A 14566-nucleotide genomic window follows, 5' to 3' on the forward strand; every position below is an offset into this window, starting at 1 on the left:
ATAGCTAGGACAGTTTCACAAAACAAATGCAAGTGGCTTCCTGTGGAGTTAGTTTCGATGGTGGAGCACCCTAGGACACTTGTGTAGTGTAAATCAGCAATGCATGGATGGAGTCTGGCAACATGCACACGGTCATAATCACACAATATGTAACGTAAGTCAGTCACAGGATAAGTCAATAAAAATATTAAAACATCAACATTCACACATTGATTACATGAAATAAATTAAACTAAGCCAGTCACAAATTTCTCTTCACTCTTACTTAAGTCACGGCTTATTTATGTATACACACTATATAATACTTTCCTAAAGCTCTCAAAATGCTACAAATAAAAACGAAGGCTTTGCATTATAGCTGCTGGACAAAAATATCAACACTGTTGATGTGTGAAAACACAGTTTCTTTGTTCTTTAGCATCAGTGCACAGGGTATGGCTCCAAGTGGTATGCAATTTAGGAGAGAAAAAACATATAGCGGCTTGTGGAACAGATCCTCTGTTCATCATTGGCACAAATCAAAAAGGAAGTTTACTGTCCTTGGTACCTCTGTTGGGTCTCCTCCCTAAAGACAGATAATGTCATACATATATGCCTTCAGGATTAAAACCAGATGAGATAGGATTCTGCAGAATGCGGAGATTACTGGGGAGCTGCCGAGATGAACCAGGTCGCTTCAGGGACCCAGACTGGAATGGTGCCTCTAAACAGGAAACAAAGAGAGCCACCTGATGAGCTCGTCAACTTGGAGTACTTAGCAATAAAAAAAATTAGACTGCTTCCTACCCCAAAAGGGAAAACTGCATAGAGCAAAAATTGCAATCCCCTGTGTGCCCTGGGCTGGGGGAGAAGGCTAAAACCTTCTCAGGTCTCTTTGATAAACTAGTTTTTGTTGATTTGAACAGTGAATGATCTTTACAAAAGGTGAATATTCTGCTTCTGTTTTTGGTTGTTCACACCATATGCATACACAGATTTGGAATTGTCTTTTAAATATCAGCACAAATTAATAATAACTTTTAGAAGAAAAAGAAGGAAAAAGGGGGCATAAGGAACAGAGAAGCCAAAATTCAAATTAATAGACTATAACTCATATATACTTCAGAAAAAAGTTTTAATAAAGAAGTAGTTTAAAACTAATGATATGACATTTGGTGATTACATGCTCACCTAAGTAAATAAATAACCTAAATGTTACTGGTTTTCCTCTAGAAATGGGAAATATTTTTTAAAAAATGAATTTTTAAGTGTCCCACTTAAAAATTAGCTATGAATGTTAGGGTAATATTTTAACTGAATACAAGTAGTTTATTCAAAGTTAAGCAGATGGTCGGGCATGCTGGTTCATGCCTGTCATCCCAGCACTTTGGGAAGCTGAGGCAGGCAGATCACTTGAGCTCAGGAGTTTGAGACTAGTCTGGGCAATATGATGAAACCTCATCTCTATAAAAAATACAAAAAAAGAAAATCAGCCGGGTATGGTGGCATGCACCTGTAGCCCCGGCTACAGGAGCCTGAGGTAGGAGGGTCACCTGAGCCCAGGAGGTCGAGGCTGCAGTAAGCCGTGGTAATACCCCTGGCATTCCAGCCTGGGCGATACAGTGATACTATCTCAAAAAACAAAAACAAAAACAAAGTTAAGCAGTGAGAATAAAGGGAAAATAAACTATATTTATCAACATCTTACCCCTTTCAATGTCTGCATGTGAGGCCTCTATTTCAATGGGCTCCGCTGGCAAAACGGTAACTTTTGTCCCAGTCTGCTGGATGAACTGCTGGAGATTGACTTGCCGCAACTCCTTAGTCAACTGCTCCAGTTCCTGTTCTTTGTCCTAGATGGAAATTATTATTTTTTTAAATTTGAGGATTCACTACTGGACAGTGCAAGACATCTTTGTGAGGATCCATCTGCTACAGGGGTTAAATGTGCGACATCTGCTTTCATAAAAGCACATTTAACAAATCTGGTTTATATTGATACAATGGGCTAAAGAGGTCACTTTCACTCTGTGGTGTAGGCCAAGAAATAAGCCAAGGGAAGACAACAGTTTCATTAGTCTGTCCTCTTAAATGTGATGCTTTCCTCTGGAAAACCATTATGCACCCTTCTGAAATAAATATGTCTATAAACTTTCATTAAAAAACAAAAACAAAAATGGGTTTCTCAGTCTGTAAACTCATTGGTGGAAAATAAAAAGAAAAAACCCCACAGGTTTTTACCCATCTCTGTGTTACAGCAATCTTGCTAAGCTGGTCACAAATTTACACATTAACCACTTCATATTAACTTATAACTACAAAGTTAATTGTAATTTGTTCCATGGATTTAGAGTTCTTGTTTTTTGTAAGCTGTTTCAGTTTTCATGGGATACATTATTGAGATTTATCTTACAGCATGAGGAAAGCAAGATTCCCATAAGATTCTCACTATGGAATTCCTAAATCCTTGACAAAGATCTGAGAACTACAGAGTCCTACAGAAGGAGATCAAGTTTGGATAGCTGGAAAGCTGTAAAAGCAAGGAGGGCCATCCTATTATTTAAACAGCTTTTCATTTCTTTCTTTCCTCTACTGTATATAAGAAAAAGTACCCTGGCTCTACCCAGGCTGGGTGGGTCCCAAGGATTTGGTAGGGGTTGGGAAGAGATTAGAAGTGAATGGTTGTTTTCTCCACTTATTTGAGTGTAGGGGGTACTTGGGGATATATCAATATTTGATTATCAGACACTTTTCAGTGGGTAGAGGGATTTGCTAGTAATGACTGTGATAAGTTAGTGTTTTCTGTAAGTGATATCAAAAGCAACACAACTTCCACTTGTACCTTCTTTTAAATGTCAAAATGAATCCCAATAGTAAAATACTGACAAATTAGAGGCTGACAAGCTTCTACTGCATGAGAAATTCTTGATTTTCAAAATTTGGGTGGTAGTTTTATCTCTTACTACAGATAATGACGGAGAAAGGAGATCACATCAGTTCTTCCTAAAACCTCAGCTTTCTCTGATTGTGGAACTAACTGTTGATGTTCTAAAGCAGCTCTTCTCAAACCTCACTGTACACAGGTATTACTTGGGCATCCTGTTTCAATGTAGATTCTGAATTTCTTACAAGTAGTACCCTGGAGCTGCCTGGCATGGACTACACTTTGAATCGTAAGCTCTAAACCAGCACAGTCCAACAGAACCTCCTTCAATGGTGGAAATGTTCTGTGTCTGCACGGCCCGTACAGCAGCTACTGGGCACTTGAAATGTGACCATGTGTGACTAAAAACAGAATTTTAAATTATTTAATATTTTAATTGCCTTATTATTTAATCTTAATTTAAATTTAAGTAGCCATATTGTAATCAATTGTGTCTCTTTCTCGTCCCATCTGATAGAGACTGTTTGATACATCTTTGCAACTTCCGCAACATAATCACAGGGTCTTTTCAAGAATGGGTATCCAAGAAATGTAAGTTGAGTGATTAGGGTTTAAGTGGCAAAATAGAACTTCTCGTATGTGAACTAGAAAGGGGGAAAATCAGACAGAAATCTTTGTGCCTCTCTCAGGAAAGCAAAGGAGGGTACTGTGGAGAGGGGAGAAGGGACGGGGGCTGTTTATGTGTCAGGAAAGAAGCTGGGATTGGCTGGCCACAATGGAGAAGTGACAGATAAGCAGTCAGCTAGCCACAACAATCCCTGGCCAACCAATCCATGGACAGCTCTTTCAGCTCTGGTTTCCCTATCTCTGAAAGGAGAAGGTGAGATTCACTATCTCATCATTAGTGTCCATTCCATCCCATTATCTAATGCTACAACTGTCACAGTAAGACAAGGCTCTTCCATGGAGAAGGATCCGCAAGGCTACTGCTCCCATCTAAGTTGTCGTAAGTCACAAGAGTTCGACAGAAGTTTTAAACAAGGCTGAGTTTCTAATTCTTTGAATATAAGGAAAAATTGACAATGATGAAAAGGAGATTCCAAGAAGATACTATTTTAAATGGGCCAAACATTCTATTTATCAAAGTGTCCTCACCTGTAGGCGTTTGGTGGCTTGTCCAAGAGATCTTTCCACAGCTTTGATGCCATTTTCCAACCTCAGACTCTGCTGGCCTTGAATGTCAATCTCCCCTTTGACCTTACCGATCTTTCCTTTAACCTCTTCCTCATTGACCTGTGCCTCTTGAACTTCCCGTTGCAATTTTTCTGCTTCAAGACCACTTTCCATAGTCCGGATCTGTGCCAAATAGTCCTTTAATTTGTTTTCACATTCTGTTATTTTCTGTCTTATTTCTTGAAGTTGATCCTTCAGCTGTTTTTCATTTTCCTGTTCAATCTGTAATTCATTTTCCCAGAATTCTTCCTCCTCAATTTCTACATCGTTTCTTTTGATCTTTTGCTCTAGACGGACAATTTCCTCTTCAAGGTTGGAATTATACTTTTGCTCCCAAAATCTTATTTCTATTTCATTAGATTCCAGCTGTTTCTCAATGGATTGAAGCTTCTCTGTCTGCAGACGGATCAGCTTCTTCAACTCATCTGCTGTTGTTTTGCAGTTATTCAGCACCTTTTGCTTAAACTCAGTTTCTTTACCTTTTCCAAAAATGTCCATTAATCCTTTGGCACCTCCTGTAAATGTCAGTGATTTCCTTTTCGGTTCCCTCCTTTTGATTGATTTGTCAATCTGAGGCCTCAGTTTAGCTAAGGGGGGCAGACTCTGCCTGTATAAAGTTCTTTCAGGAATTCGAGCCACACTGTCTGAAGTGGGTCGCTCACTGAGAGACGGCCCAGTTCGTCGTAGAATGAGCTGCACATCACTAGCATACTGCCCCCATTTGTTTAAGGATATGATAGGATTTTCATGAGGTGCTAAGTGTCTTTCAGTATCTCTCCATTTCTCTATAAGGGTGTACCTTCCAGTTCGACCTATGTAAAAAAGGTAAGAATAACTTGTCAAAATGGGATATGTAATAGTTAAAAAATGGAGTAAGAATGCCATTTGATGATTGTGTATTTTCGATTAGCATCAGAGGGTCAAGTTTGAGTCTAGTTCAGGTTCCTTTAAACCCTTTACTTGAAGATACCAAATCCCTCACGACATGTAACAACATAAAATCAGAAGATGTGTATTGCACATACTCTTTAGGCTTGCTTAGAAATTCAACTTTATACTTTAAAACTTGGTGGGACTCTTATACTCTTGCCAAATACCTGGCTGCCTAGAACTTCTCATTTGGGGCAAGACTGAACAAAGTTTATTTTCTAGCTGAAACAAAGGACAACAGAATCACCATGTGAAGCATGAGTGGCTGGTCCAGGAACTAGGTGGAACTTCAAAACTCAAATACATTTCCACTGTGCAAATCCCTCGGCTTTTTTCCACATCAGAACTTGGGAGGGCTGGAGGCCCCACTTCTCCTCCTGAAAGGAGACATGGGGACCAGTGGAGAACTGTGACTCAGCCACAGGAGGTGCCCAGGTCTCCTCTCCATCTCCACCTGAGTGCTCCACCAACCCATCGCTCACACAGCTGACATGTTCCTGGACACCCATGACAAACAAAAAAGCAGCTCAATGAAAAAAACTCTTCAAAACAAATTCATATAAAAAGAGGGGCCTGAAGAGAAGACTTGTTCAGTTTTGGTAGTATGATAGTATCAGAGATTCTTAAAAAAAAAAAAAAACTCAAAGCAAAATATTGTTAAAAACAAACCAGCAGGCTGGGTGCAGTGGCTCACGCCTGTAATCCCAGCATTTTGGGAGGCAAAGGTGGACAGACTTCTTAAGCCCAGGAGTTTGAGACCAGCCTGGGCAACATGGCGAAACCCTGTCTCTACAAATAAAATATGAAAAAGTTAGCCGGGAATGGTGCTGTGCACCTGTAGTCCTAGCTACTTGAGAGGCTGAAATGGGAGAATCGCCTGATCCTGGCAGATCAAGGCTGCAGTGAGCTGTATTGTGTCACTGCACTCCAGCCTGGGTGACAGAGTAAGACTCTGTCTCAAAAAAAACAAAACAAAACAAACAAACAAACACCAGAATACAATCACATATACATTGAAAAATATACTGAATCTAATCATTATGAAAGTAAGATAAAGTTTCAGAAGAATATGAATATAATGCCATAAGCTTGAACATGCTTTTTAAATATTTTCATTTAAGATGAGTGGGTCAGATAGATTATTTAAATTTTGTGAAAAGTGTACATAAATAATTACAAAGAAAAAAAACCAATGCTGCCATCCAGCAATTATACTTGTATAAACAGCTATTGATTTACCTTCCTGGCTTTCTTTTTTAAATTTCATGAGCTTCTGAGCCAATAGTAGTATTTTTGCAATTACAGCATCAACAAATGGAAATCTAGATGTGTAAATATCAACACCCATGTATGCAATTCATGAGAAGCACATTAAAAAATGATTTTGCTATAAGCATATGAGTGTGTTCTCCTTTAGGGAAACCTGAATTTGGGGTATAGCTGGAAGTTGGGGTTTTGGAGGCAAACAATCCTACGTGAGTTACTTACTAGATAAGCAGCACAACTTCCCTTCTAAAATGCTTCGCAGATTCTGAGGGTTAGCACCTACCACACTGCCTGGCCCACAGCAGGCATTCAACACGTGGTAGCTAGTAAGACATTTTTCCTATAACAAAAGGGCTGACCACAGAATTCCTTTAAATAGTGATGTGTCATCACAATGATCTTTTATTTATTTATTTATTTTTTCCCCTCCCTTGCCCAACAATCTGACTTTTAAAAAGCAACTTCCAACTATGTAAACTAGACAGAGATGGGACAAAGGGTCTGGAGTAGAAAGGTCTGGGTTCAAATGTGGCTCTGCCTCCTACTGTGCTTACCTACATGATCTGAACAATTAAATTTCCTTTAGCCTCAGTCTCCTCATCTGTGGGATAAGAGTAGTACTGCCTTATCTGACAAGGTGGTTCTGAGACTCAAGTGAGAATGTAAAATATAAATATGTTTGTGAAATTGAAAAGTGCTAGATAATATTAGTTACATTTATCAAAATGCCCAGGCTAATAAGGGGGATGAAAAAGAAAACCTTAGCACAATAGATTAGCTTCTTGAAATAAAAAATGTTTCCAATGATTTTCAGGTTAAAAATTACTCTAATTGCTCCCAAAGAAAAACCACATGACACATCTGCAATGTTAAAACTGTCCCATGTGTACAAACTGCTTCAAAGGTCATAGCACTATGCCTATCAACTGCTTTTAGGAATCTTACTCTTCTCTGAACCTCTGTGTCCTCCTTCGGTAACAGGAGGGGTTAGATAAACCGGTAGAGTTCTTTCCAATTCTATCAGCCCAATGAAGTATCTTTAGAAGGAAAACCGAATCATCACATTATATGAACTAAACAAAACATTTTAAAGACCCTAATTTATTCATAATTAAAAATAAAACTAATTTTCCAGTGCTTACTGGTACTGCTACCCTCTGAGAATGTCTTGGAAGGTTATTTAGAATTGCTTTTACTGCCAGTATTGGCTTTTGTTAAATAATGCACATTTAGTACTACTGGGTCAAAAAATTCCATCCAGCAATATAAAAAAGCTTTTTTTAAAAAAGGCAAATGAATTAATAGATTTGATTTTATTATATAAATTGGGTTTTAAATATTTTATATAGGAATTAAATTCCATAATCGCTGTTTTTAATATCCATAACTTGGCAGCGCTCTACAGATTCTATTTCCTTCATTTACACAGATTCTGATTCCTCCTGCAAAACTCCTTTTAGCGTATTTGACCACATGGATACATTCAGTTATACCTTCTGTACTATTTTGATGTAATCTTAAAATGAATAAAAAGGAATATCTATCTGTCTGTCTGTCTATCTATGGCATTTGTAGTTTAAGCTGTTTTTGCATTGTAGGACTGTGTGACACTATCAAATAATTTTGATCCAATTTAGTGGGGTAAAAAATATTAATTATACTTTTAAATATTGAAGCAACTGAGACTAATCCCAAGAATCATTAAATTTATATACTGAAGAAACTTACATACAGGTTTTAATGCATTAATGAGATCTTATTGAATGACTGATTGACATAAATTAAAAGAAAACAGGATAACAGCTTACTTTCACTTAAGAAAGCAGAATACACAACTATAAAGTAACATAACATTTTGAAAATACACACCAAAACTCAAACAAGGGTCACTCAGAAATTTATGCCCTGAATTCAACCATTTTTTAATATTCCAACAATTTTTATAATTTTAGGAAATTTCTCCTTACAGTCATAAATCAAAATCATGATTTAAAAGTTACATCTTGCTATTTAGTTAACAAACGTATATTGAACAACACATATGTGTCAGAAACAGTGCCAGGCTCTAGAGAAGTAGATTCTACTAAACATCTTCATCACCAACCCTCTGGAGTTTTCATTTTAACTGACATTTGATATTTTCCTCAGTATCAAATCCTCCACACCCCAAAGATGAATATTGGACATTATTCAAAAGAACATGACAAAGAAATGGCACTAATCTCTTATGAATTTAATGCTAACATATCTTCAGGTTTCTGGACATATGAGAAATAATGTCAGTAACACCTGACTTATTCTTTATCTATGGAGGATAAGCTATCCAACAGCACTGAATTTTTTTGATAGTAGATATTTTGCTTCTTGAGCTATAAATATTTTAATGAAAATTTTGTAAAATACATTACACAGTCCAGGACTCTTATGCAAACTCTAGTGAACATAACTAGCTTTTTCCATAATGACTTAGAATTCTTACAGTAAGCGTTGATCTCTGTAACAGAACTTACACTTTATTATCTTATAGCCTGTAAAATGCTTTTGATGCTTTTATATATATCATCTTAGTTCTGTGAGTTAAGCAGTATAGATATTAACGATCCTCGTCTTATCAGTGAAGAAATAAAAGCTTAAAGAATTTTAAGTAATTTTCTGATGACATTTTTTTTACTATACTATTTAAGTTCTGAGTGAAACTACTAAAATAACTCTTACCCCACAGTATTTCTTAGAATAACAGCGACACAATAAAAAATTATCTCTGAATATACCTGTCAGCCAGTTGTGCATTCAAACCATAGTTACATCATCCACAGTATATCTTCCCAGTGTATATCATGTAATCACAGAATTACTGTCTACTTAGAATTATATGATAAGCTCACTACTACTAAACATAATAAAAATAGTGGCCAGGCATGGTGGCTCACACCTGTAATCCCAGCACTTTGGGAGGCCGAGGCGGGCAGATCACGAGGTCAGGAGATCGAGACCATCCTGGCTAACACGGTGAAACCCCGTCTCTACTAAAAATAGCAAAAATTAGCTGGGCGTGGTGGTGGGTGCCTGTAGGCCCAGCTACTTGGGAGGCTGAGGCAGGAGAATGGCGTGAACCCGGGAGGCGGAGCTTGCAGTGAGCGGAGATCACACCACTGCACTATAGCCTGGGTGACAGAGTGAGACTCCGTCTCAAAAAAACAGTTAGAGTACCTGTGATTTACTGGGCATTGTGCTGGTTACGTTAAAAAAATATAAACCAAAATAAGTAGAAAACACTACAAACCAGAAGATTTTGGGAGCTGTTCGTTAACACAGCATAATCTAACCCATCTTGACTGATGCATGCTATGAATTAACATGTATTAACATTCATTAAAATAATATTCTACAGATGTGGAAAATACAGAAGCTAATTAAAATAAAAAATTAGACTTGTTATAAATATTAAAATTGTAAATGAATATGTGGAAAATTAATTCACAATACAGTAAATGAAAAATGAGACAATGAGACTCAAAACTACAAAAAGCATATGAAGAGTATAATTTTTTAAAAGCTCATCTATGGGTACACAAAAAACATTGTTTATTGCTAGGAAGTAGAATCATGAGTGATTCTCTTACCTTCTTTGTGTTTTCTAAATTTCAAGATAATCTACAATAAATAATATTACTTTATAAATGTAGAAAAGTAATCAATTTTTAAATTTCTAAAATTGATATTTTACATGTGAAACTAAGAGTTAAATATGACAAAGTACATATTTCTTTCCTTGTCTTCTCAATGACACCAAGTATCAAAGTACTGTGGATCAGAAATCCTTTTCCTCAATCTCCTTGATTTCCTTCTCTTCCTTCTTTCCTCTCTCATCTTTTGTTAGCTGGACTTTTATTTCAGTGTTAAGCTCTAAGCTGCCTGAGGGCAGAAATACATCCTTGTCATATTTTTGGTTTGAGATAAAAGCAAATGCATTTTCTCCATTATAACTTGAGATAGATGATCTGTCAAAGGCTTTCTGTTTCACTTAGATTTGAGAAGCAGTTTAGACTCTGAAAAAAATGCATTTCTGAGATATTTTACAGGGGAAACAAACTAGAACATTTAAATTGGGAATGTTTCAGAAAGTTCAGGGTGTACAGTGACAAACTCCGAGTGCACTCTTGCAGGACAGTTGAACCACTTCATGCCAAGAAGAGGTTTCAACTAAGGTTTCACTTTTAGTTATTCTGTCATCATTTGAGCATGTGTCCTACATCCATCACCTAAATCTAATCTGTCAAGATTGTCAGATTAGTGTAGAAAAGATTTCTTCCTATAGTATTAGATAGATTCAACATCTTTCATCAAACTATGTTGTTTTTAGCTTTTTGCTAACTCAATTTGATTGATTAGTAGCATGAAGAAAACCTTAGCTGTCATATATATATTTGCAGGTTGACAACTTGTGTGCATATTTTCATAGTAAGTCATTTTGATAGTTTCCACGGTTTCCTAAAAATAATTTTAACTATCCAGAAAAAAACCTGTAACTCCTAATCAAGAATACACTGTGTGTGTGTGTGTGTGTGTGTGTGTGTGTGTGTGTGTGTGTGTGTGTGTGTAGTGCCCCCATGAGGCAAAGACGCGCACTTAAACCTAAGAAACCAGTCTACAAATTGCTTCACTATACATTCTTGACAGCCACCTGTGGTTCTGGTCATCAGTCCATGCTCTACTAATAATCTAGCTAGCCACTTACTGTGTTAGGCCTTGGAAGTTCTGGGGTTGCTTTTCAGAGCAGCAATTTTCTCTAATTAATAAAACCTTGCCACAGAAATCAGGATCCACAGCTCTCGGCTACTTGCCAGTAGAGTCATTTCCAGATGAATTCTGAGTTCAGTGAAGTATTTACGATACAGAAAGAGTTGTTTGGCCAAGTTTGGAGGAATATCGTAAAACATTTGTATTCAAGTTGTCAACTTTTCTAAACAGCTCTTGGATTGAGTTATTGAGAAAGTAAAAATAGGAGGGTAGATTTAGTTAAAATGTCTTTTTGGCTTGTTCACAAATAAGTATACTCTGTAGTCCGAGTGGGCAAGCACATACATGGTACCTCTGGGCATTTTCCCCTTGAAATTCTGTGTAAAAAGTGTGATTATGCAAACAACCCCATAAAAGTGGGCAAAGGATATGAACAGACACTTCTCAAAAGAAGACATTTATGCAGCCAACAGACACATGAAAAAATGCTCACCATCACTGGCCATCAGAGAAATGCAAATCAAAACCACAATGAGATACCATCTCACACCAGTTGGAATGGCGATCATTAAAAAGTCAGGAAACAACAGATGCTGGAGAGGACGTGGAGAAATAGGAACATTTTTACACTGTTGGTGGGACTGTAAACTAGTTCAACCATTGTGGAAGACAGTGTGGCGATTCCTCAAGGATCTAGAACTAGAAATACCATTTGACCCAGCCATCCCATTACTGCATATATACCCAAAGGATTATAAATCACGCTGCTATAAAGACACACGCACACGTATGTTTATTGCAGCACTATTCACAATAGCAAAGACTTGGAACCAACCCAAGTGTCCATCAATGATAGACTGGATTAAGAAAATGTGGCACATATACACCATGGAATACTATGCAGCCATAAAAAAGGATGAGTCCATGTCCTTTGTAAGGATACGGATGAAGCTGGAAACCATCATTCTGAGCAAACTATCACAAGGACAGAAAACCAAACACCACATGTTCTCACTCATAGGTGGGAACTGAACAATGAGAACACTTGGACACAGGGTGGAGAACACCACACACCGGACCTGTTGTGGGGTGGGGGAATGGGGTAGGGATAGCATTAGGAGAAATATCCAATGTAAATGACTTAATGGGTGCAGCACACCAACATGGCACATATATACATATGTAACAAACCTGCATGTTGTGCACATGTACCCTGGAACTTAAAGTGTAATTTTAAAAAAATGGAACTTCACACACACACACACACACACACACACAAAAGTGTCATTATGGACAGATGCAGCTTATAGCACTACTCAACTACCTTGACTTTTGTAAAAACTACTTTTTTTTTCTTTTTTAGTACTGTCCATGGCTTAATTCCCAAATATAACAAGGAAAGCCAGGTTTGACAATTAATAAACATAGTCTTCACTAAGAAAAAAAAGCTGTATATTTTAATTCACATAAATTAAGTGAAGCTCTTAATAGTGACAATTACTAAATAAGCTCATAGAAAGAACATGAAAAAATTAAATGCCTTAATTTTCTCCTCTTTAATAATTAAACTTAAGTCTACATATATAAGATTCTCAAATGCAAAAAGAGTTTCACTGGATGTGAAAGCCCAGAATTTTCAGCATTGCTGCAATATATTCTTGTGCAATAGTGTTTAAGGAAAAATCAAAAGATGTCAATATTACAAGAAAGTCTCTGTCTTGTATAGGGCACTGTAAACCTCTAACAGTGCATCTGCCACAACACAGGTGGCACAATCATCTCTACCAAATGCTAAAGTGCCTTGGCAACAGTATGACTCATTTCAATGCTGAGCTAATTGACATGCTTCCAATATAAACTGGCGAGACATAAAATCAACTTTTGATAAGGAGCTCAAAGACAAAGAGGCCCTGAACACTTAGCATGGTGCTGGCCACACAGCTTCCTCTTAGTACCTGTTTGTTAAATGAAAGACTTAAGATGCAAATATAAACTTGGACCCATATCGCTGGTTTTTCTGATGCAGGTGTTTATGCCCTCATCATTTAAGGCAACTAAATCTACATAAACTATGATGAAGATAAGCTTAAAATAAATAAGAAGAAAGGGTAAAACATGGTGGGAGAATAACATGAAGCCAAGAGCTGTGCTTCATTTTCACTGTATAATAAGATTTTATTTTATTTTATTTATTGAGACCGAGTTTCGCTGTCACCCAAGCTGTAGTGCAGTGGCATGATCTTGGCTCACTGCAACCTCTGTCTCCTGGGTTGAAGCCATTCTCCTTCCTCAGCCTCCATAGTAGCTGGGATTACAGGTGCGCACCACCACGCCCGGCTAATTTTTGTAGTTTTATTAAAGACGGGTTTGACCATGTTTGCCAGGCTGGTCTCGAATTCCTGACCTCAAGTGATCTGCCCGCCTCAGCCTCCCAAAGTGCTGGGATTACAGGCGTGAGCCACCATGCCCAGCCAATCATAAGATTTTAAAAGTATAAATTATCTTTCCAGTGAAGAACGATGTTATTTCATTTGTTGTATTTTCTGAAAGTATGGAGAAATAAACAATAGGTGGGATTTTTCCTAATGAGGGATTCTGGGAACTAAGAAACTAAATTCTTAATCTGGGTCTAAATTTTGGCTCATGGAAACATCTTTAGTGTCAGAAGTCACTGTTTAGGCTGAACAACAGGAGAGGAGAAGGCAGTGTAGATGTTAACTCAGGGTTAGTAAAATCTAGGGGTGTCAGAGAACAAGCATCATCACAGATTTACCTAAACACAGGCAAACTGTAATAAGTACAAGAGTGCCTGTGAGACTTATTATGGAACCAAAAGAACAAAATCCCCTAGAAATCTATATTTAAAACAAACACATACAACGAAAGAAAGTACAATGTACTTTTCTCAGATACCCACAGAGTTCACTTACCTATTGCTTGAGCTAAGGCTATGACAACCTCCTGGCAAGTTGTGACTTCAGTGACTCCACAAACAATCCTCTGAACTCCATCCACCCATACTTTAAGTTCCATGGTGCACCGGCCAGTCACTCAAGGTCCCTGAGAGTGGTCATCAGGGTGTTAGGTCATGTCTCTAGCTGCAGGAACACGGAGTGGAGAAGACTAAGTCTGTGTAGTCAGCTAAAAAAGGGCAAAAAATCACTTGTAATAAAATGAATCAACATTTCTTCTAGTAAGTATGTAAGTATTACACAAAACAAATTTTAACATATCATAAACTTACTGAAGTACACAGGCTTATTTTACAGAAATGAATTAAGCAACACAAATGCAACTACAGTCACCTATCATGACAGTGTTTCATGTTACAACTATTTTAATCATAATTTAAATCATGAACTCATGCTCCATTAGGTTAAAAATTCCTATTTAGTTGCCAAGCCCTATTCAATATATGCGCTGTTTTTCTGTCCTGTTTTTTTTCTTTTTGGATTATTTCATTAGGATAATTTCTGAGGCAAAACTAAAGAAAAAAAGTTTGTCATTTTAGGAATTATCAATAAAATTGAACCA

General features: G+C 37.3%; 1 protein-coding gene across 1 annotated transcript; it reads right to left on the reverse strand.

Annotated features, from left to right (window-relative positions):
- Positions 1 to 383: 383 nt before the first annotated feature.
- On the reverse strand, positions 384 to 14173 carry RASSF8 (Ras association domain family member 8). The gene is given in 4 exon segments (NM_001251988.1): positions 384 to 703; positions 1688 to 1832; positions 4019 to 4908; positions 13963 to 14173. Coding segments are annotated over 4 exon segments (1260 nt in total). The 5' UTR covers positions 14066 to 14173; the 3' UTR covers positions 384 to 581.
- Positions 14174 to 14566: the final 393 nt, after the last annotated feature.

This window comes from Pan troglodytes, chromosome 10 (assembly GCF_028858775.2).
Source record: "Pan troglodytes isolate AG18354 chromosome 10, NHGRI_mPanTro3-v2.0_pri, whole genome shotgun sequence".
NCBI classification, from domain to species: Eukaryota; Metazoa; Chordata; class Mammalia; order Primates; family Hominidae; genus Pan; species Pan troglodytes.